The sequence below is a fragment of the Xyrauchen texanus genome, chromosome 4, assembly GCF_025860055.1.
Source record: "Xyrauchen texanus isolate HMW12.3.18 chromosome 4, RBS_HiC_50CHRs, whole genome shotgun sequence".
NCBI classification, from domain to species: Eukaryota; Metazoa; Chordata; class Actinopteri; order Cypriniformes; family Catostomidae; genus Xyrauchen; species Xyrauchen texanus.
Genome location: NC_068279.1, coordinates 7,193,155 through 7,218,493, shown reverse-complemented (window position 1 = coordinate 7,218,493; position 25,339 = coordinate 7,193,155). Strand labels below are relative to the sequence as shown.

The following is a 25,339-nucleotide window of genomic DNA, read 5'->3' as shown; positions in this document are numbered from 1 at the left end:
CAATTTTTAAAATAATATTTATTTCACTGAACAGAGTTTCATTTTCTCATTTATCGTAATCATCACAGTACCATGCCTTGTGTTAACAAGTGTTGTGTATATAAGTTACAATGTTATGCTCATAAAGAATCATATCATGTAGCCTACACTGTAGTACTAACAAATATACAACCATTAGTATAAATATTATCATTCTAGTATAACATATAATCATGTGTTCATGAGAACTTTTTCAATGTAACATATTATCATGTGGTCCTGAGAAACATTTAAATGTAACAGCATCATGTGCTCTTGTAAAAAGATTTTAGTTTAGCTAAAACACTTTGGTCCTGACATTCAACCACACAACCTTTTTCTGAGAATAATTTCATGTGAAGAACTTGAATAGCAGCAACTCGATTTATGAGTTGGTCAAACAACTAAAACAAACAACTGGAACGACTGCTTTGTACTAGAGATGCACCGATCGACCGTCCAGGGACCAGAATTAGCCGATTTTCCACATGCTCGGCCCGGACCGGTAACCGGCCGGTCAGCCTCACGTCTTACCGATTCCAAGCCGGTCCGTTTTGTTGCCAGCGGCGCAGACAATAATGTCACAGCCGCATGTAAACATGTCATTGGCGTGGGAGATCTTCACTGTGTGAGTGAAGTATATATAAAGTTCGAAATGTGTAATAATTGTAAGGCCAAAGTAAACCGTGGGGGAACCACCACAATAACTTTCGGAACAACAAACCTAATTAGACACTTATAACACCATCACCCAGCTGAAAATGCCCATTTTAAAAAGAAGCTAAAAAGTGAAAGCGGCTAAAGCTAGCCAGAGCTCAGAGCCAGCCACAAGTCAGCAGCCTCTCCTATCATTCCTTGGAATGAGCAGCAAAAGACCAAAGCAATTACAAGGAAAATTATGCAATTCATGGCCCTGGATGACCAGCTGTTCTCCATAGTTGAGGACAAAGGGTTCAGAAATCTGGTAAATTTCCTTGATACAGAGTATGAGGTTCTTTCCGACGTCGCGTTGCTCGAGTTGTTTAATCTCGTGTCATGTCACACACGCAGCCTGTTATCTGTCAACATTTGGGTACACAAATCCGAGAGGGAAGGGGGTGCTGGATGGCAGAGGCAGGCTAAATACATACAAATTGTGCCGTTGTGATTTAACGGAATTTTTCCCACCGTGTCCGATATTAAAATCAGTGCGACACACATTACAAAAGGCGTGGGCATTGTCGATATGGCTTCGGGATATGAAATTCAATTCTTCCATCCAGCTGTTGTTAAATGTACATGTATATTTTGTTTTTTCACCGGAGCACCAGCTGATTCTTCTCCTCCCATCTACCAGTGATGCTTGATTTAACATCCCACTTCTACTACCTGCGCAGATATCAACAGTGCAAATGGGTTGTAGGTTGCCAGATTGTGGTCATGGCAACTGGACCACCTTGGAATAATATATTGATGTGATTATTCATATAACGTGTGTAACGCTTCCCACACGAAGGAGGACAGGAAACAGGTCTTCACCACAAGGTAAGCTTTTAATTTCCGTTGTTACTTACAACACCGCTATCACACATAATACAACACAATATCAGCGCACTGAGCTTGCTTGTCATCTCTCCCCCCTGGAGGCCCTCTCGCTGCCTTTTTATGCCGCTCTCCCCGTGCTCACTGAAATTAGAGACAGGTGTTAGACATAATTTAGCTCAGGTGTAAGCGCCCTTACTGGTTTTTTCTCCCGGACGGGCGCTTGACCACGCCCCCGCTGCCACATACCCCCACCGCCCGACTCAGGCCGGGGCGTCATCCGGCCTGCCTACCAACCCCCCATTTCTGGAGAGGAAGTCTGCGACAGCCATCTGTAACCCCGGTCTGTGGACCACCTTGAATTTAAAGGGCTGGAGAGCTAGATACCAACGGGTGATCCGGACGTTAGTATCTTTCATGCGATGGAGCCACTGCAGTGGGGCGTGATCCGAGCAGAGGGTGAAGGCCCGCCCCAGCAGGTAGTAACGGAGGGTGAGGACCGCCCACTTGATGGCCAAACACTCCTTCTCCACGGTGCTGTACTTAGTCTCCCTTAAGGAGAGCTTATGGCTAATGTACAGCACCGGGCGCTCCTCCCCTCCACCACCTGCGAGAGTACGGCCCCCAGCCCTCTGTCTGAAGCGTCCATCTGTAATACAAAAGGGAGAGAGAAGTCAGGTGCATGAAGAAGCGGCCCCCCACAAAGTGCGGCTTTAATCTGCATAAACGCCTGTTGGCACTGCTCCGACCACTGGACCGGATCTGGAGCCCCCTTTTTAGTGAGGTCAGTCAGCGGGCTGGTGACATCCGAATAATTAGGCACAAACCTCCTATAATAGCCAGCCAGCCCCAGGAACTGCCTCACCCCCTTTTTGGTCTTGGGTCTAGGGCAAGTCGCAGTTGCCGCGGTTTTGTCAATTTGGGGACGCACCTGGCCATGACCCAAGTGGAACCCCAGATACCGTACCTCCACACGCCCAATCGTGCATTTCTTAGGATTTGCTGTGAGCCCCGCCCGCCGCAGCGATCTCAGGACGGCCCTCAGATGTTGCATGTGCCGCTGCCAGTCATTGCTATAAATGATGATATCATCTAGATAGCGGCGTACGCGGTGTGAGGTCTGAGGATCCTATCCATAAGACGCTGAAATGTGGCTGGTGCCCCAAACAAACCGAAAGGAAGCGTCACAAATTGGTGTAATCCAAACGGCGTAGTGAAGGCGGTTTTCTCACGGGACATTGGTGTCAAGGGGATCTGCCAATAACCCTTCGTTAAATCCAAGGTTGAATAAAAACGAGCATTACCTAACCGATCGAGCAGTTCATCAACACGGGGCATTGGGTACGCATCAAATTTAGACACCGCGTTAACTTTTATGTAATCCACACAGAATCGAACAGACCCATCACTCTTAGGAACAAGAACAACCGGGCTGGACCAATCGCTGTGGGATTCCTCTATTACGCCCATATCGAGCATCGCATCTAATTCCTCCCGAACTATTTTCTTTTTATGTTCGGATAGCTGATAGGGCGGCACCGTACCACCACGCCCGGTTCGGTCTCGATGTGGTGCTGTATGATGTTTGTATGGCCCGGTAGAGGGGAAAACACATCTGCAAATTCCTTTTGTAAATCGGTTACCTCTGTGAGTTGACGCGTTGAGAGGTGGTCTCCACAAGTAACCGGAGTGTTGCGACTGTGGGCTTTGTTTACCTCCGGTCCGAGCTCCGCCCTCTCCGGAACTACCGTGGCCAACGTCACAGAGGCCGCCTCTTCCCTCCACAATTTCAGGAGGTTGAGGTGATATATTTGCCGCGCGCCCCCTCTATCGGTACATTTAACCTCATAATCGAGATCCCCAACTCGTCGTGTGACCTCAAAGGGTCCTTGCCACTTGGCGAGTAATTTAGAGCTCGACGTTGGGAGCAATACAAGTACCTTAACTCCCGGTGCAAATTCCCGTAGCCGAGCACCCCTGTCATACAGCCGGCGTTGGCGTTCTTGAGCCTGGAGCAAATTCTCCTGTGTTAGTCACCCCAGTGTGTGGAGTTTTGCTCTAAGATCAAGAACGTACTGAATTTCATTTTTGCTATTAGAAGGTCCCTCCTCCCAAGCTTCGCGGATGACGTCGAGGACCCCGCGTGGGTGTCGCCCGTACAGCAGCTCAAACGGGGAGAACCCTGTGGAGGCTTGTGGGACCTCTCGTACTGCAAACAACAGGGGGTCCAGCCATTTATCCCAATTTCTAGCGTCATCCTGTACGAATTTACGAATCATGTTCTTGAGCGTTTTATTAAATCGTTCCACTAGGCCATCAGTCTGCGGATGGTAAACGCTAGTGCGAATCGACTTAATGCCCAAGAGCTCGTAAAGTTTGCGAAGTGTTCGTGACATAAAAGTCGTGCCTTGATCGGTGAGGATTTCTTTCGGAATCCCCACCCAGGAGATTATCTTGAAGAGTGCCCCTGCAACACTACGTGCGGAGATGTTGCTCAGAGGCACTGCTTACGGATATCGCGTCGCGTAATCCACTAGGACTAACACGAAGCGATGCCCGCGTGCTGTCCGTTCTAATAGCCCGACGAGGTCCATCCCAATTCTTTCGAAGGGGACCTCGATCAATGGTAGAGGGCGCAATGGCGCTTTTGGGGTGGCCGGTGGGTTTACCAGCTGACATTCACGGCATGCCGCACACCACCTGCGGACGTCACCGCCAATGTCCGGCCAATAGAAACGGGCTATTAGACAGAGAAGTGTTTTTCGTTCCCCTAGGTGACCGGCCATAGGATTATAGTGAGCCGCCTGGAAAATCATTTCCCGGCTGCTCCGTGGAATCAACAATTGGGTCACTTCCTCTTTTGTTTGAGCGTCCTGCATCACTCTATATAGCCGATCTTTAATCATGGCAAAATACGGGTATGAAATGGCGATGCCCGGCCGAAGCTGTTGACCATCAATTACTCTCACTTGGTCAAGAGCATGTTTAAGGGAATTCCCTGAGAGGAGGGGTGGCCACCTTGCCCCTTCCCTCGTCATTCAGAGCAGCCGAGGACGGCCCCGGCTCCGCCTCCCCTGCCAGAGCATCGCACACCGCACACCTCTTTATGCAGGACCCATCCGCGCAAATACCCTCTAAAATATCTTTAAAACTTCGGCCAATCAGTACCCAAGATTAGCGGATGAGTGAGGCAAGAAATGAGCAAGAGTTATAGTGCTCATCCCTCCTTCATAAGTCTGTTTCTCATTACGAAACATTGAGTATCTCCACCATAACAGGCCTTCAATTGTTGCGGTGAATGATAATGGTGTTGCGGAGGATGAGCAACCTTAAACATTCTTGCTAACTGTGGAAGCTAAATGAGGGTTAGCTAAAATTTCCCTCTCATTTTATATTTAGACCATAATGGGGTATATAGTAATCAAAAAATTAAAACAGCAACATTTTTTTAAAACTTCACAAACTCATGTTTCAGTAATGAGAACTAAAATGTTGTGTAGGTACTATGACAAACAAAAATTTTAACTTTTATTTGGAGAGAAAAAATAAGAACTGCTTACCTGGTAGCCATCTTGAGTGTCACAGTCAATTATGTCCCTTCCAACAAAATTTCTTGAAAATGTTAGTTCCTTGAGGACTTAAACAATGATTGAAAATTGTTGCGGAGGATGAGAAAATTGGTCTTGGACACATATATATTCCTTATTATTGTCACTACATTTACCAATGATCACCAAATACCACATGTTTCTTTACTGTAAATGTTTATAGTATAACATGCACTGAAGCTTTTTATTTTTTATATTTTTTAATTATAAATATTTCCATCTTAAAGAACACAAATCCAGTCATGGACACGTTGCGGTAATGACAAATTTCCCCTTAAATGTGGAAAAAACAAAAAAAATTGGTATTTATGATGTCGTTTGAAATCATGTGCAAAATAGTACATGAAGAGATGTTTATAACTGTATTATTCTTATTTTGATAGCATTTACTTTTATCATCAAAATGTTTCATGACACCTCATATGTCTAATTTCGCGAGAATCACCCAAATGCTTTGCTGCATACCTCGGTTGTAACGAGTGGTTATTTCAGGCAAAGTTGCTCTTCTATCAGCTTGAATCAGTCGGCCCATTCTCCTCTGACCTCTAGCATCAACAAGGCATTTTCGCCCACAGGACTGCCGCATACTGGATGTTTTTCCCTTTTCACACCATTCTTTGTAAACCCTAGAAATGGTTGTGCGTGAAAATCCCAGTAACTGAGCAGATTGTGAAATACTCAGACCGCCCGTCTGGCACCTACAACCATGCCACGCTCAAAATTGCTTAAATCACCTTTCTTTCCCATTCTGACATTCAGTTTGGAGTTCAGGAGATTGTCTTGACCAGGACCACACCCCTAAATGCATTGAAGCAACTCCCATGTGATTGGTTGATTAGATAATTGCATTAATGAGAAATTGAACAGGTGTTCCTAATAATCCTTTAGGTGAGTGTACAAGGGACATTCTAACTAGGTAAATTAGGAAAATATTAATTCAACTTTTTAGTTTTTCAAATGCATGTTTTCAATCAATAAATATGATGTTATGTTTCATATATTATTTGTTACATGTTTGTTTAATTGTATGATTTGTGCTATTTACAGGGTAGGCTGTTTTATATTGACTTGAATACGTGCTTAAAAACTTGTACTGTCTCTTTAAGAAAACCGGTATTTCTGTAACTATTGTCATTAAATGAGCGCATGTTAACGAGAGACTCAAATTACTTTATCTTATCCATACTGTACGTGATTCGTATTAAATCTTTTTTTTTTGTTGTTGTTTTTGATCATTAACTGGCTGAATAGAACAGAAAGCGAATTAAAAAAGAGATTATTCAATGACAAATGGATTGCCTGGATCTCATCTTTGGACACATTACACGGAACAACTTTTACTCTCAACACGCAGTTAAAGGAACTTGCTGCTGAATACTCCACCACTATACTACACGATCACTACAATCACCATCCATTTGCCAAATATATACATTTTAGACGCATAGCACAAAATTTGGTTGCACATACGAGTGACTTTCTCTCATTGTAGTAGAGGGTTGCACATAGAGTAAAAGATTGATCTTGGGAATTAAGGATCGATATCGAGATTGTACAATGATCTTTATTTGAACTTCGGAAAATCAATATTTGTTAACAACCCTAGTCCAAATACAGCCTGCATTCTGTGACAGTTACCATCTGTAGCCTTCTAATTTGACTTTTATGCTAAGCCATTCCAGTCAGAGTATGTGAGCGAAGCGGAGTGAAAGCGGATCAAGGAGTAGAGCTGCATTATTTTGCCTGGAGCAGGTTTTTAAAAAATATGAGCGTCATGTGTTTACGAACCGTATTATTGAGGTAAGCTTGCAGTAAAGCTTTAATTAACTACAAGCTCATGTCTCGTCTCTTTATTCCTACATCAGCTGGCGTATATTGAAAATTAATGACGGGATGGTGAAGGAGAACACGAGTGGGGAGGTGATCGCCACGATCAAAGGTTCGTTGTGAAATCCTAAAAGACGTGTCCAGAACACATGATGATAATCCGTTCACACGTGGAGAGAAAATATAAAGGTCAGTAATACATACAGTACCGGTCAAAGGTTTAGGGTCACTTATTCTTAGAATACATTTTAGAATAACAGTAACGTCATCTAAACTATATAATAACAGAAATGAGAATTGTTGTGACTAAAAATCCAAAATAAATAAAAACTGTGTTATATTTTAGCATCTTCAAAGTAGTCACACTTTGCCTAGAATTTGCAGACATGCACTCTTGACATTTTCTCAACCAACTTCTTGAGGAATCACCCTGGGATGCTTTTTAAACAGTATTGAAGGAGTTCCCATCGATGTTGGGCACTTATTGGCTTCTTTTCTTTATTATTCGGTCAAAGTCATCCATTTCAAAAAACATTTTTTTTTTTAAATACAATTTAAGTTTTGTAATGAAATCAATTAAAATGGTGGCACAATAATATTTTTTGTCTACAAAAATAATTTGAAACATTTAAGCGTACGCCTTCAGATCAAAAGGTTTTTAAGATCATGAGAAACATTTCAGTCAAGTGACCCCAAACTTTTGAACAGCAGTGTATATACAGTTATGGCCAAAAATATTTGCACTCTTGGTAAATGTGAGCATGAGCAAAATTCTAACCTTTAATTGAAGTAAAACAATTGAAACGGGGGAAATATCTCATTATTAAATAAATATTTTTCTCCAAAATGCATTGGCCACAATTATTGCCACCCTTTTATTCAATAGTCAATACTTTTTGCAACTGCTCTTTGCCAAGATAACAGCTCTGAGTCTCCCCTTATAATGCCTAATGAGGTTGGAGAACACATGGAAAGGGATCCGAGACCATTCCTCCATACAGATTCTCTACAGATCCTTCAAATTCAGAGGTCCATGTTGGTTGACTCTCCTCTTCAGTTCACCCCACAAATTTTCAATGGGGCTCTGGTCAGGGGACTTGGATAGCCATGGCAGAACCTTGATTTTGTGGTCAGTGAACCAATTTTGTTTTTTGATGTTTGTTTTGGATCCTTGTCCTGCTGGAAGATCCAATCAGGGCCCATTTTAAGCTTTTTGACAGAGGCAGCCAGGTTTAGATTTTTTTTAATCTGTTGGTATTTTATAGAGTCCGTGATGCCATGTATCCAAACAAGATGTCCAGGACCTCTGGCATAAAAACAGCCTCACAACGTTAAAGATCCAGCACCACATTTAACCATTGACATTGGGTACATCTCCATCTCTGTATGTGCCAAACCCATCTCTGGTGTTTGCTGCCAAAAAGCTCTTTTTTTGTTTTGTTTCATCTGACCATAGAACCTGGTCGCATATGAATTTCAAATAGTGTCTGGCAAACTGAAGACTCTTGAGTTTGTTGTTGGATGAGAGCAGAGGCTTTTTCAATGCCCATTTTGTGAAGCTCAACAACCTTTTGCAGCACATCAGAACTATATTCTTTAGTCTAACCCACTGTGATTTATGATTAAGAGAATTTGGCCAGTGTGTTACCTCATATTTATACCCCGGTGAAACAAAGTCATGGCTGCACAATTTCATGTTCCTTGTCACACAGGTGTACTAAAATGTTTAAATATGAAATATAGTTCAGATATATTTTACTCATAAGAATTTCTAGGGGGTGCCAATAATTGTGGCCAATGTGTTTTGGAGAGAAATATTCATTTAATAATGAGATATTTCCCCCCTTTCAATTGTTTCCCTTCAATTAAAGGTTAGATTTATGTGATGTTTTTTTATGAAAGATCAAAAGAATAAACAATGCAGATTTTTTTTCACAGCCGTCTTTGCTCATATGTACCATGGGTGCCAATATTTTTGTCCACAACTGTGTATGTGTGTGTATCTCCCCAATTAAAAAATTTGAATAATCATTCTAATGAAAAGCATCACAATCTTAATTGTTGGCTCTTATGTCCCGCATTAATTGGAGTTGAGCTTTTAATGACCTAAAACACCAACTGAATTCTGTATAGAACTACAGAATTAAAGGACAAGGTTAATTAAAAGAAGTGAAATAATAGGCAATAATACATTGGCCTAATAATGTTTTTTTTTCTGTTTGGTAATTCATTAATTTGATTTTAATGTTTTCTTTTCAGATTTTTTTTATTAAAAAAAATGTGTCCAGTAATTTATTAATTATAGAGAATGCTGCAGACATGTTTCAGAAGTAAGCTATAAAAGTCATTAAATTGAGTCTTGGGTTAATGTTAGTGTTCCTATAAAGCACATTGTAGCTTTTGTCCCAGTATTGCGTTTTTAATTTAATTTAATCTGCATGGAAGGGTGTGATATTTCAAAGCATACTGAAATAACTTTACATTGGTTAGTTAATTTTGCCATGGATCGAACATAGAGCAGAGTGTCTCTAATCCAGGAGCGCAGAGCGAATGTGGGAAATGGACAACCAGGAATGGAGTGGTTAAAGAATGCTTTGAGCACGGAGGGGAAATTGTTGACGCTCCACTCACATACACTGAATCCAGTGTAACTTTGTGAATGTAGTGCTGAATAATAATTTGGAAATCTAAAAAATGTAGTCTAACAAAGTGAATCTACACATTCAGTAAATACACTATCAATTGTTGTGAAATAATTTTACACTGTTATTCCCATAGCCTACATCAGCGGTCACCAGTTAGCGGACTGAGGTCCGGATCCGGACCCTGTATTGGTTCATTCCGGACCGCGAGACAACATGAAAGCGGTTGACCCATCTCACAGTTTCTACACTTTACACTTTAGGTTAGCTGTTTCGACAAAACAACAGAGCTGTGAACATCGTAAGCGCTCTGGTGTGAAGATAGCACTGATCTTTCAGTGCTATATCCTTGAATATTTTTCTCTAGCACTGAACACTTACTTTATTTGCTTTATTATTCAACATGTCAATTGATAATAAACAGAGATTTTTTTTTGTACATTTTGTGAAAATGAATCAGAGATAGCATCATCTCTAGGATGGAAGGCAAGAAAGCCAACCAAAACCTGTGTAGCGTTCATACTTCTGTGGAAAACAATAGGAGATGTTAAGCATAATGTTTGAGTTAGTTGCCATTCACTTGCATTGAATGGAAAAAAGATGCAATGAAAGTGAATGGTTACACAATGGTTATATGTGTTCCACAGATGAAGAAAAACATGAGTAAATTGATGACAGAATTGTTATTTCTGAGTGTACTAAGATAAATGTAGTATTCATGGGCAATTGAACTATTTAGTTGTCCCAAAAGATGTTACTGATTGTACAAATAATAGTGTGCATCTGTTTTTCTGCTTATTAGGTAATTATACTAATTTTCCTTCATTGTTGGAGGGCAAGAGTTTCCTGAAGCTTAGACCATTAAATGTATCACTCAGATTTTGTGTTCAAGCTTATCCCTCTATGGCTGTTTGCTTCAGCAGGTTGACTCACTCATTCAGAGCATGCATCTATAAATAGCTGGTGTAAATCAAGGTGTTGTGTGCCCTCATTTCAAATAGCACCTCTTTATTACCAGTTAAATGACATTAATATTCAAAATAATGACTGTTTACCCACTTGATTGTGGGTGAAGCTTGAAATTGCTTTGTCGGTATTAGTATTCGGCATTCCTAGCGTTAATGAAGGGGTTTGGCAAAACCTATGCAAAGCCCAGCACATAAACCTAATGTTAGCATAGTATTTTTTTAAATATAGTATTTCATGTCTGTTCCATGTGCCCAAATAGCACCTGTTTATTATCAATTAAACTGCATTAATAATTACAATAAGGACTGTTTGTCCACTTGAGTATGGGTTGCTTTGTTGGATTTCTGGGAAGTTTTTATTTATAGCCAAATATATTGGGATTTGGTCATTAAAAAAACAACAACAAAAAAACAGAACGAATTTGTGAAATAGTTTGTATAATTCTTTAAATGTTAATTTAAAAAAGGTAGACCTGGAGTGCTTAATTCATGGTTTGCCAATGTAAAAATCAAATTTGCTTGATAAAGGCTATCCAATTGCAATTAATATTTAAGGTATGTAATTGCATTTCATGTTTGTAATGAATATGATTTGTTCATCTGAGTATGTAGAAACCTCTGAATGAGTTTTTGTACTTCAAGGTGCTGTGGGAAGTCAAATAGACTTAACACCTTATTTCTATAGGCCTAGTTATAATATTCATGAGTAAACCACTTTACTGATTTGGGAACTGTGCTATAAAGGAAATGTTTGTTTCCTACTCCAAAGCAGATTTTGTTTTCCTTTTACCAGACTCTTAATGATTTGGGAAGTATTTAGATTATGGGAATATCTGATGCCAAACCAGGCTAGTTTGTTTCCTAATCTCAAATATCATCAAAACAGGAAATGTATTAAAATGGCACAAATGAGTTTGTTAATAATTTATAAAGGCCCAGAATTGTACTCTTCATTGTACATGCCCTTTTGTTTTCCATAGTTCTTTCATTGTTTAACAGATGCATTTGTAATGCCATAATCAAGAAAGACCATGGATGGCTCTTCATTACAGTGGTTAGGTCTTTATTTGTGAAATATAATAGCCTACTAAACACATTAAACCACTTTTTTTATGCAACTTTCAGTTGTAAGGAAACATTCTGTTCAGTTTACTGTGATAAATGTTAGTAAGGGTGTTGTTGATCTGTAGTGAAAAGTCTTGTAATTGATACTGGCGAAGAGCAGGTGTTTTCCCTTTCCAATGTCAGTGCTGTAGCCGGTTAAAATGGTTGAATTGGTCCATAGCATTTTAAAATAGAAAATTCTCATGAACAATTCAAATGGGTCACATAAGTTTTCTCATCTGCTCCACAATATTGAGAAAAGTCCATGTTTAATGAGACAGTCATGTGATCAGCTCTGCGCTATCCTGTCACTGGAGCTCACTTATTGAGGGAAGCTTGGTTGACGGGCGTTGGGCGCACTTGCATCTGTGTGCTCAAGAGATACTGTAGGATAGAGCAGAGCGCGTCTTGCATGTCTCGGTGGATTGCACAACACTCACGCAAAACCAATCTTTAAGCACCCCGCACTCATCCACGCTCCAGATTAGAAGCATATTTAGTGCTTATAAAATGGCAAAAACATTCATTTGAATATCATATAATTTGCTTCGTCAGCCCCATATTTAGCAAGAAAAACCCTATTAGTAAAAACCTTCAACCTTATTTTGGAAAAAGCTTTAGAGGCCATAAAAACTATTTGTTGTGTGTTGTCTGTTTGACATCTGTGAACTGGGGGATCTGAATGAAGTTATAGCCAACAAAAGCCATTATGGTGAATAGGTTGAGTTTTTATTAAGCCAACATTTGGACATTTTTTGGGCTCCCATGATTTTTGAGTTGCAGGAATTTCAGAAAGCATAGCAAACTTGACATGTACAAAGATGATTTCTAGATATTAAAAGAAATGTATACTTCAATTATTAAAAGCTGATGTGTGTTATGCAAATCGTTGTTAAAATTCTTTCTGGTATCTCTTGTTAAAAGAGCTGGACCCATCCAGCTTGGAACCACAACATTGTCTTGACTTATGGTGTGAGTTTGGGGAGAGACTATCTGTTTGAACATACAATGGAAGATGGGTGGAGATTTCTGAAATCTGTTTAAAATGGTTCTTTATTTTTTTCAATTATGTGGCGCAGCAATGACACATCCGACCACATCCACACTTACTGGGTTTCCAAAGTATATGCAGTAATGCTGAGCATTTTGGTAGAGGAAAATGATGTTCTAGTTTGTTTGGAAATGCATTAATTTCTATACATTTATGGCTCTCAACCAAAGAAGTATACTTGTAGAGGTGGCATCCATCTTTAGAATGCAATGAGTTATGTTGGAGTTTTTTTTAGATATTGTGGAAAGAGTCTTAAAGCCTTGTATGATTGGTCATGCCATTTGTGGAACATCATATTGTGTGACGAGGCCTGCAGTCATCCGCATTTACACCGTTGTGCAGTTACACAGACGTACATGCAGATATATCAGTCAATAGACCCCCTCACACATGTCTGCACTTACAAACACATACTCCCTGTGTGGCTATTGCCTGGGCCATGCCTCCATGCCAAACTCAGCCACGTGCCAGTCTCCATGGCAACCCTTCTGCCAAGAACGTCAATCGGCCGTCATGTGAACCAGACTGACTGGAATGAGTGTCAGAAGGAGCAGGCAACAGAGGGAGTGGGGAAAAAATAATCAATGGAAAATCAGAGTGCTTGATTTTTTTTTATTTGCATGGATGATGATTTTTGTGTACTTTGTCTAGGCACGTAAGGAAAGGGCTTTGCTTCAAGAGTGTGGAAAATATTTGAGAGAGAATTATAGTGTAATTGATAGGCTTTTTTGTATTGCATTCTGCCACAATTAGCTTAGACTTTGTTTGTTCTACCATAATGAGTGATGTTCGGGCGGACGAGTACTGATACTTCATTTTCGGAACTCGCCGATACAATTTTTTTTTTTTAAAAAGCTAAAATGAGATGATGCCAAAATAATTCTAACAAAGCATTAATACGAAGCATACTATGTATTTTTTCTTCTAAAAAAAGCATCTAGAGTTAAGCTAGAAATTGAAACGAGTACAGCTGTCCCTTGCATATTTAAGTAGTTTTGATTGCAACCATCATTTCATGGTCATGCACCTGATCATCCTGAATGTAGCCTTATATTGTGTAATAGATCATTTATTTTTCTGATTTGAAATTATGATGTGAATTTTGCTCACATTTTTCTGAAAAACAAAATTTTCCCTCATACTTTGTCATTAAAATGTTGTTACTGTATATCAAATCATGATTATATCATGCATCGAAATGAATCGTAATTTTTTTTTTTTTTAAATATATATATTTTTTCACCCAATTTGGAATTCCCAATGTGCTCTTAAGCCCTTGTGATGGCATAGTGACTCCCCTCAATCCAGGTGGCAGAGGATGAATCTCTGTTGCCTGCGTGTCTGATACGTCAATCCGCACATCTTATCACGTGGTGCGTTGCCATTGAGACGTAGCACATGTGGAGGCCAGCGCTATTCTCCGCTGAGAACAACACATTATAGCGAGCCAATATAACCGGGCAAATTTGGTTGCTTAGGAGACCTGGCTGGAGTCACTCAGCACGCCTTGGATTTGAACTCACGACTCCAGGGGTGGTAGTCAGCGTCAATTCTCTCTGAGCTACCCAGACCCCCGTAAAATGACATTGTTAAATGAACCGCTGTCCTTTTCTGCATATCGTGGCGCCGTTTTGTGGTCCGTTCTGCATAATGCAGCGGCTCATTAAAGCTTATCGTGGCCCATTCAGTCTGTTTCGCTGCCGACCCACTGGCCCGCTCGGTTCTTCCGATGGGGCCGATCAGTGGCGGACTGGCCAAAGTGCGTCGGCCCACCGGGAAAATGCCTGGTATGCCGGATTACCAGTCCAGCCCTGGTAACAGCAATGCGCTGGCAACCACTCAAAACACCCTTGCATTATGGTGGTCTCTTTTGCATGGGCAAGAACCGCCATTTTGATCCTCTTGTGGAGTCTCCAAAGAAGGGTGAAACTATTCAACCATTTAATGTTCTTAAGATTGTGTGGTTAATAGAATGTGAAAAGCTTCTTACTGGCACAGCTGTAAATGTGCAATTTTTCTGGGTTAGGAACAGAAAGGAAAGGATTACCCACCCTTGTGGTGTTCCAGCCCCATTCGGATAAGACTTCCACCCACAAAAAGGTAAATTTAAATGGAGTCACGTCAGTTATCTTTATGCAAGTGGCGGAAGCTGCCAAAAGGGAATCTTATAAATTACATGTACAAACAAAACACACACAAAATCGTACTGCATAACACATCCAAATGGGTGAATCTCGTGAATCCTGTCAAACATTATGCATTTATTTTTTTTGTGGCATTATTATTGACAATTAACCCTCCCCCCCAAATAAATATTTTAATTGTACCATAAATTACTATAATATGAAAAAAATACATTCTAAAAGTATTTATACACTACAGTTGTATTCGGTATGTTGTTACTACCTTTATTATAGTGTATTACAGTAAAACAAAATCACTATTACAGTAACAATGATCTACTGAGATTTATAATTGCAAAAAGTTAAGTAATAATAATTTGTTTGGATGCTTTATAGTAATGAGAATTTGGGGTGGAGTGTACTTAATTGGTCAAAGAATTTAAAGGGATGGTTCATCCAAAAAATATATAATAATTTATTTGCCTTCATTTTCAAATCAAATCACTTTTATTGTCACACGACCATATATACAAGTACAACAGTGGGTGAAAGTATATAATATACAATGTACAGTAAACAATACACACAATATGGAGTGCACATACAATAAAAATAAAAAGTAAAAAGAACCGAGCGGGCCAGTGGGTCGGCAGCGAAACAGACTGAATGGGCCACGATAAGCTTTAATGAGCCGCTGCATTATGCAGAATATATATATGCTGTAGTTTTATTGTGGAGAATATAATTATGACAGTCCAGTGTGAGATAATAGATTAATAAAGTGCAGTGCTGGTGTATATTGATCATGAGAGATCATTGTCTGATTGCTTGGGGGAAGAAGCTGTCATGTAGTTGGCTGGTGCTGGTCCTGATGCTGCGATGCCGCCTGCCTATGGCTCGGGTGGCTGGAGTCTCTGATGATCCTCTGAGCTTTTTTCACACACCGCCTGTTATATGTGTCCTAGAGGGAGGGAAGCTCACCTCTGATGATGTTTCTGGCAGTTCGCACCACCCTTTGCAGGTCTTTGTGGCTGTGGGCGGTGCTATTGCCATACCAGGCGGTGATGCAGCCAGTCAGGATGCTCTCTACAGTACTGGTGTAGAACCGTGTCAGAATGTGGTGGTTCATTCCAAACTTCCTCAGCCGTCTCAGGAAGAAGAGGCGCTGGTGAGCCTTCTTCACAACGGCCTCAGTGTGGACTGTTTTGGGTGAACTATTACTTAAACAATCTTATAATGGACAATTTTCTTAATGCAATTTAAAAATATATATATTTTTGTCTCAATTTGTGACTGAAATATGACCCGGACATGTTCTTGGTAAATGGTCTGCACTTATATAGCGCTTTTTTCTAACCTCAGAGGTTACCAAAGCGCTTTACACTGTGTCCCAATCACCCTTTCACACACACATTCATACACCATGCAAGGCGCTAACCTACCATTGGGAGCAACATGGGGTTCAGTGTCTTGCCCAAGGACACTTCGGCATGTGGAGTCGTGTGGGCCGGGATTCGAACCACCAACCCTGCGATTAGCAGCCGACCCGCTCTACCACCTGAGCCACAGCCGCCCCTGTTCTTGACAGTTTTCACAAGATTGAATTGACAGTAGGCCAGTGTCAGTAATTAAAGTTTACATTTAAGAGGAAGTGTTTGACCCTGGATTAGATTTTTCAGGGGCATTTCATACTTTTATGAAAATGTTTCTAAACATTTAAAACAACATTTTAAACTGGCTCATTGGTTTGTCGAATAGTTAATTTAATCAGTTCGTTAATACAAATGGTCAAGATCTATACATCTTACTCCACATCATTGCTAAATCAAGATGTTGATTTAAATCATCTGGTGTTAATGCTATAATATGGATAAAAAGGACTATATTAGGAACTATATCATGAACCATTTTGGGCCGGTTGCATAAATATAGCCATTAACTTAAGACTCTGTCTAGCTAAAGATCCCATTGAAAGCCTGTTGCATAAAACAAGCTCTTCAATAAGACACGATGCAATCACATTGCATTGTGGGAAAATTAAGACTGTAAAGAGCTTAAAAAAATGGCAGACTGTGGACACTCAATGCAGTTTTCATTTGCTGAAAATGTTTGCTTATTGGAGGAATACAATGCTTCCAAATGTTTTCTAATTAACAAATTTAGTGATTTTAATCCAAATAATAAAAAATTGTTACCATCGTTAAAGTCAAAGTCATTTACAAAGTCTCAGTTATTTTCTATATGTGATAGTTTAATGACATTAACCGTAATAGGAGAATTTATTTGCTGGTAACCATTTGTTATCTTTTCATTTGACACAGAGGAAAAGAAAAGAAACAAAAACTACAAGTGCTGGATGTTCTTGGTGAGGAATTGAAAAAGTTATTTTTGGGAACGTGATGATATCATGTCGGAAAGTACGAGGCAGGTAAATGGGTGACTGAGGCTGTCTCTGCTGTGCCCAACTCCGATGTGGATGGGGTGAAAAAAAAAATCTTTCTAATGTTATAATTATTATGTTTCTATGAACTCTAAAGATCATGGAGAGAGGGAGCGTTATATGCAGCACATCCATTAGCATGATTGGTCACCACATTCAGAAGCTTCAAAACAACATTTTATTGTTTGAATTTGGTGATAAAATGTACATGTTTACAAGCTGAAATTAAAAATATAATTAAACACAAAACAGTCAAAAACTGTTTTTTTTTTTTTGGTCTAAAATCAAATTCATACATAAACATCCCACAGCAAATTCAGACTCGACATGAAAAACCCAGTAAATTCTCTAAAAACCTTAAAAATTTAAGACAATTGTGTATCCTAACTTGTTATTATGATTCTTAAGAAAAAAGATCAGAACTTTAAGACGTTTATTCAGGAATACAAAATTTTCTTAAGTTACAAATTAAGAAGAAAATGGTAGTTAAGAATAAATGTCTTAAGAATGTTTCGTGAATCCGGCCCCTGCTGTCTTACATTTTGGTTTAAAATGAGATCAAAAGTTTTTATGCAACTGACTGAAAAAGTTAAGACCAAAATTTTGACAACTAACTATTAAGACTAGTCTAAAAAGTTGTATGCAAACGGCCCCTGAAGTTCCCAATAAAAAACAGAAAAATTCATTATGAGGGCATTTTTTGCCCCCACACTTTTAATTTTGGGGGAACCTTTTCATTTTCTGTGGCATTTTTGCCCCGAGCCCCCTTTAATTTTTGACCCTGCAGTAAACCTTCAACTGCAGTTCAGTTTCATCCATTTCAGCACTTAGAATTTATTCATTTTTGTGTAGACTTCAGTACTGTCAAGCGTTTTGGGGTTTTGTGTCTTTCATACTCTGAATTTGAACCCTGTACTGATCTCCAGTGTCGGTCATTTCATGATGTTAATTTCTTGTGTTCGAGATGCATGTTTTGCACGCATATCCAGCTTATTTATAGACATCTTTATTAGTTGGAGCGTTTGTCTTTTTTCCCCTCCTCTGGTGGACCAAGGGTATCTGGCATTGTCAGCGCTTTGTGTAAATTCACTATGAATGTTCAGCCCATCTCCACCCCCTCCTTCACATTACCATGGCAACAGCCTGTTGCATAACCCCTAACCGCTAAGTCTCGCCTGTCCGTCTCTGTGGAAACCACGTCTCTCTCCTTTTTCCCTTTTCCCTGCTGTCTTGCTAAATCTCTACTTCTCTCTCTTCTATCATGGTTTTCAATATTTTTTCATTTTTGATTAAATTCTACACATTCCTTTTCTTTAGGTGTGGTGTGTGCAACCAGACACTTTACGTTTTCCACTTTGTGCATGCATGCAGTTTACAGATGCAGTTTTACAGCCGTTACTCTGATTCATGTTGACAGCAGAGTTCATTTGTTCAGTTTTTGTCTTTTGTTGACTATGTCAGTTTCATTTTGTTAATGTTGCGTAATCCATAGATTGTAGTCCATGTAATTCTGACTAAAATGGCATGTGATTATAGTGTATGAAATAACATTTTAGTTGAACAAAAAATTTAATACATTTCTAAAAATGTATAAACATTTATAAATTCAAACATGCATCAATGTATAAAAGTTTTAGCAACATAAAATTAAAAAGTGAATTTTTTTTTCTTGGTAATTTCGTTAATGAGTTTAAGGGGCTGTTCACACCAAACATGTTTTTGCATCCATCTTTGCTGCTTTTCCATTGTTTTCCTATGTAAAAATGCACTAGCCTAGATAGACGCCTTTGACCGCTGCCGGTGATGCAGGTTTATCTGGTCTGTATCTTTGCTATCAATAAAATGACAAACATAAAGAAGTTGCTTGATGACCATGTTTGTGTTTTGCAAGAGAAAATGGTGCAGATGGTGCATTTATTGGTGCATCTGACACGCATTAACAATGTGTCAGCAGTAGGGATGGGAATCGTTAGGAATTTAACGATTCCAGTTCAGATTCCTCTTAACCATTCCATTTCCAGTAATGATTCCAGTAGTTCTTTTAGTACCTTTTGAGGATGAATTATTTGAAAATGAGAAATGCAATTCTTATTTGGCAGTCTGTTGCTAAATGAGGAGAATAATTGATCCTATCTAGGCTATATCTGGACTGTATCTAAACAAACAAGAAATGTGGTGGCATATTTCATTCATTCATTAATTTTTTATATAAATTCCTTATATTACAAACTTGTGTATATTAAATCAAACACTGCTTGATTTAAGTCTCACATGTCTGAAGTCAAATGACAGAACGGTAACCAATTTAGACTGTGTTCTGTTGTCTAATGTTGTACTTCAATCTTGTAAGACTTCAACAGTTCTCATTTAATTTTGAGTTGGACATTCATAACTTGCACATCAATGTAAGATTAATACTATACCAGACTAGATCGGAAGGACTGTATGTTTCGCACTTTAGATTCAAAGGAATCGGCTCATAGGAGTCATCCTTTCGTGAACCGGACTGTTCCAGAAGCACTGTCTCTTTTTCGCTGTAGATTCAACAAAGCTGGCTCATAAGAGTCATTTTTCTGCAGATATGCGCTGCTGGAAACACTGTCCGAGTTTTTCAGTGTGGTGTTCCAACCTCATTGGCGGAAAATTCACGCAGGGAAACCGTTAACAGAACCGAAAGTAATGAAGATGAAAGAATGGAACCGGTTCTCGGTTCCCAACCATAGTCAGCCATTTTAGAAGTTGTCCCTCCACTTGATGCAATTTATGGTTTAGTGAAAAAGAGATCGAGGTCAGCACGGGCCATGAAATGAAGCCTGTACCCAAAGCTGTGTGGTCTGACTCTACCTTGTCCGAATGATACCGTCAGATTTTAAGCCCCAACCTAAATCTGAAATCGCTTGCTCTCTTTATAATTCTTTCTCCTAGCAAGTATAGTTTCTATAGGCTGTATTTTTTGTAAGCATTGTAGGCAACATTCGTAACTGTATTAAACCAGTAAACAGACACTGTTTTAAGAAGGCATGGTGGCCCCTCAGCATACCAGAGCAGAAGGAAAACAAATTGGTTTACTGTTTACCAAGCGCCGAAACTGCTTGGTGTAGAACAATCTAGAATTATGTGTAACAGCAGTCAAATAAAAACAAACTACAATGCAATGAATGAGACAGAACACAGGTGTCTCGACAAGCGTTTTTGACTTTTTAACTTTACATATGGTGTCTAAAGAATGTGCAGGCCCTGCGTGAGACCCTGAAGAACCAGCAAGATGATGTGCAACTGTCGTAGACGTCCGTCCAGCCATTGGAAAAACAGAGCAGACACACTTAAACACACATTCGGTGTGAACGGCCCCTAACTCGTCCATTTGCTCCTGTTTGTGAGCAAGAGCGTTTGTGCGAAACAAGTTGGGTAGGCCTGTTCAATTTTTCATTAAATACAAAGCCAAGTCACGGTCGAGTCACGGTTGAAATGAATGTTAGTGTTGATTTGATAACCTGAAGGCGGCCTGTTTACATCCAACTGTCTATCATCGTTTTGCCTTTCCACATACAGTATATTGCTTTTTGTACTGTGTGCTTGACACCTTTTTTGTGTCAACTAATAAACATGTTTCTTGTATCCTTGATTTTTTTTTTTACATTTGAGAGATCAATCCAACAAATCTTTTGCAACTGTAACGAAGATACAGTTAGTGCATTTATTGCGCGAGTTTGGTTACAAAAGCTGTTTGAACGTGTCTTGATAGTCTTATGTTTTATTTCTCTCTCTTCTCTTTTGCTTCTCTTTAGCTCAGCGCACGATCGTGATAGGAAAGTGCGTGTGGCAATAAAGAAGATCAGTCCATTCGAGCACCAGACATACTGTCAGCGCACACTCCGCGAGATTAAAATCCTACTCCGCTTCAAGCATGAGAACATCATCAGCATCAACGACATCATCCGCACCCCCACCACCGACCAGATGAAAGATGTGTATCCTTTTAGTGATGGCCTGAGAGAGTGAAAAATTGGCACAAACACACAATATCTCAAGACTTTGTAAGAATTTTTTAACTACTTTATTAATAACATTTAACATCAATGTTCTGAGGTTGCACATTCTGAATGCAAAATAGATGCATTTTCACTTGTAGTCTCAGACTTTTCAGACACTGTATATATCCAGACCCCACACAGACACAACTGATGTATCTCTAGCTATATCTGTTGACCTTCAGGCCCTATAAAAACATTGATTTCAATCAGTAGTTAACTGATTACTGAATTGGATATGCTCATTTTAAAAAAAGATTACATTTCTAAATGTTCATGTACAGACTGAAAATACAGCCTCTGGCAAAAAACACTCCTCTCGCACTGTGTAGGCAAAGACTATACAAAATGGTCTAGTAAAAAGTTAATTTTAGGACAGAAATCAATAGTCCGTAGGCGTGTAGATAGTGAGAGTAGTTTTGGATGATATAAGCAAGCTTTGTATTTTTGTGTGGAAACAATAGGTTGATGAACACAATTTTCTAGCATATGTTGATGTATATCCTATTGAAACTGAAGTGGGTGCGGGACCCTTGAATCCTGTCCCCCTAGGACAGGGGTCGGCAAACTATGGCACGCATGCCAGCATTGGCACGTGGAGGGGTAATCACTGGCACACCAGCAAAGGCGAGAGAAGAGTGGACTTATTTATATAAATTCCGCACCTACATTCCAATAATCTACATCTTGATGTAATCCTTCCTCATGATCACGCAGCGTGTTTTCATGAGCTGAATGGGAGGGTAAACGAAAAGTTAAAATGTGATGAGACTGCAGTATACCTAACAGACACATGCAGCGTGTGCAAGCCATTTGTGCATCACGAGCTGGCAGCACTTTACTTTCGGATGTGCCCGCTTTGCTTTGGTGAGGCTGCACATATGACATTAACTCAACATTCCGTGTTTCATTAGTTTCTTTTTGCTTTCAGATTAACATGAAATATAATAAGGAAAACGCCACTATAAATCCTTGAGATTTCCAACCCAGCATGCTTGTACCCCCTCCTTAATCCATAGTCACACTCAAAATTACATTAAACGATTAAAAGTTAAAACCTAGACCCACATTAGCCCAAAAAGGGCTAAATAGTCGGCTTGTGATGCGCGAATGGCTTGCACTGCCTTAGGACAATAAAACGATTTCATTGGTTGAAAGTTGTTTTGGGGAATTCTATTCGGTACCTGATAGTTGTATGCCCTACAATTTTGCTTGAATGATATGAATTCAGATAACTCTAGTACGTCATTTACATACAGTATATTGTGTCAGCAGACAAGTTTCAGCAGGTATTTCTACAATATAAAAAAGTGGCTTAAAATTCTAAATATTGTATGTTTTATTTCTTTATCATTGAACAAAACGCTATTATTGGCTTACTTCCTATTTCAGCTCATTTTAATTGTTGGTGTATGTACTCATGGGTCAGATGGATGTTTCCGGAGGGTCTCACTTTGGTTTTGCGTCATATTTCACTATGATTTTAGGATGCTGTGTCAAGTTAAATGTAGTTTAAACTTTGACAAATATGTCTCGAGATCCCTGTATTTGTGCTCGGTCCAGCTGTCTTCAAGCTCAAAAGCGTATCTGTGGAAGGCTGTGTTGCCTGTTGCTCTCGTTGGTTTGCCCTACTGCCACATCAATATGGTACATCAAGCTTGCATTGCTCTGATGGTTGGAACTTTCCTGATTACCAAATAAAAAAAAACACATCAGGGGCATGATTCATTGTTTTTAAACAAATTTTAAGCATTATTTTTCATATAATTAATCCAGTTAGCACGCTAACCGATTAGACTGCTGTGCTAACATTCCCATCATGCATTTCCTAAGGTTCATATATCCTACCAAGCTTACAAATTCAGTGCAAGTACTTCATGTAATTGTATCAAAACATTGAATTAAGTGCTGTATTGTAAATGGATATGGAAATACTGTGTTGTTTCCATATCCTTGTTGCATCTACTTGATGTTGCTAATCGGTGGGAGGGGACATTCTCATTCTAGAGATCATTTTATTTAACAAATGTGTCCGCCCCTAAATAGATTGATGTCATCAATATTTTTGGCCCATTTTCTTGTAAGAGAGAGACTGAACATTTAAAACAGAAATGCTAACAGAAATGGACTATATACAACTCCCATTATAATTTTCATAGAGTCTTTAAAAAAAAAACATTTGGATAGATGGCTAATTTCAGGCTTGATATCTCTCTCTCTCTCTCTCTCTCTCTTATTTATATATATATATGTATGAGAGAGAGAGAGATATGAAGTGAGCACATGGATAATGTAGAAACACGATATCAAATAGTGGAGTACAGTAGTAGGTGGAAACAGCTCTTTCAAGAGCCCTGTAGGGCTTTTAGAAGATTCTCAGACAAAATGAAAAGTGGGTGAAATGTATATTTCTTGAAATAGCTGTGCATAAGGTAGACTGTACTTGGAAAAAAAGCTTGTCACTTCACATATATACAGTATGTGCATTCTTTTATTATTTCTGAAATGCCGAAACCCAAACTTTGTGTTGAACCTTGACGTTGGCACTCTGTAGCTACATTGTACAGGATCTAATGGAGACAGACTTGTACAAGCTGTTGAAGACACAGCACTTGAGCAATGACCACATCTGTTACTTCCTGTACCAGATCTTGCGTGGCCTCAAGTACATCCACTCTGCAAATGTTCTCCACAGAGATTTGAAGCCATCTAACTTGTTGCTCAACACTACCTGCGACCTCAAGGTGAAGTGCACAGGATTTCTTTGTCATTATTCTATTTTAAGCTTATTTAAAGGTGAAGTTTGTAATGTCTGTGCTACTAGCATCACCAAATGAGATTAATGGGATCCCCAGGTCTTCCATTGGCCTGAAAACTGGTAGTCCTGCCCAAAACGTTTGCCCAAAAATTTAAGCCAATTTTTGCAGTGTTTCAGAGACATCAACCGCTGTATTACTTATAGTTGGTTCTGTATATAAAGCTGGTTTAAACAGTCATTAAACAAATAAATAAATAAATCACCTTTTAACTGTATATTTTGCTTGGTGTGGACATTTATGGAAACTCCGATATGTCTGTAACTTGTGCTAATGTAAAGTTGGCAATTGGATGGTTGCAATTCTGGGAAAACCGATTAGTGTTCGAAGTACTTTAGCTATAAACAGAATCTTACTTTGACCATCAGATGTCATCAAGCAATTTACTCTCCTCTGCTATCCTGTGATCTATCCAGATCTGTGATTTTGGGCTTGCCCGAGTGGCCGATCCAGACCATGACCACACTGGATTCCTGACAGAGTATGTAGCCACACGTTGGTACCGCGCACCAGAGATTATGCTCAACTCTAAGGTGAGCTATCAATATTGATCTTTCAAAATATTTTGGACTGATTCTTTGAACACAGACTATTGTTGAATTGACTGCAATTGTATGTTAATTTGGTGTAGCGATATTATTATTTTAATGGTTTGTTTGGCATATCTGTGATACAGTCAGTCAGCATTTTAGTGTTCGGCCATTGAGTTTGTAAGAGATTAATTCAGAGTTCTTGCACTTTCTATAAATGAATTGCATGTTTCTCTTTAACTTTTACTCCATGTTGGAAGTCTTAACAAAACATGGTAATGCATGTTGAAAATGCAGAATTTAAAGGGATGTTTTCCTTGTGGCAGCAGTGGCCTGGTGGTAGTACAGTGATACTATGGCATGTTGACATACAGTGTACCATTGATGCCGTACTCGTATTCCATGGCATTTATATGATACTTCAAAGAATACCATGGTATTACCATTGAACATGCCACAAAATCATACCATCCATAAAAGCATGTTACTTTTATTTTATTTTCTCACTTTCTCTCTTTCTCTTTCGCTCACTCAGGGATACACTAAGTCCATTGATATATGGTCGGTGGGTTGTATTCTGGCTGAGATGCTTTCAAATAGACCCATCTTCCCTGGGAAACACTACCTGGACCAACTAAACCACATCTTAGGTAAACAATC

The 25,339-nt window shown here is 39.4% G+C and overlaps 1 protein-coding gene across 2 annotated transcripts in view; it reads left to right on the top strand.

The window, feature by feature from the left end:
* LOC127634883 (mitogen-activated protein kinase 1) overlaps positions 1-25,339 on the top strand; it is a 50,638-nt gene that overhangs the window by 8,120 nt on the left and 17,179 nt on the right. For both annotated transcript variants that reach the window (XM_052114630.1, XM_052114620.1), the window contains exons 2-5: positions 21,091-21,273; positions 23,888-24,077; positions 24,566-24,682; positions 25,215-25,329. In XM_052114630.1, the coding sequence (XP_051970590.1) occupies positions 21,091-21,273; positions 23,888-24,077; positions 24,566-24,682; positions 25,215-25,329 (605 nt within the window). The remainder of the gene's footprint in view (positions 1-21,090; positions 21,274-23,887; positions 24,078-24,565; positions 24,683-25,214; positions 25,330-25,339) is intronic.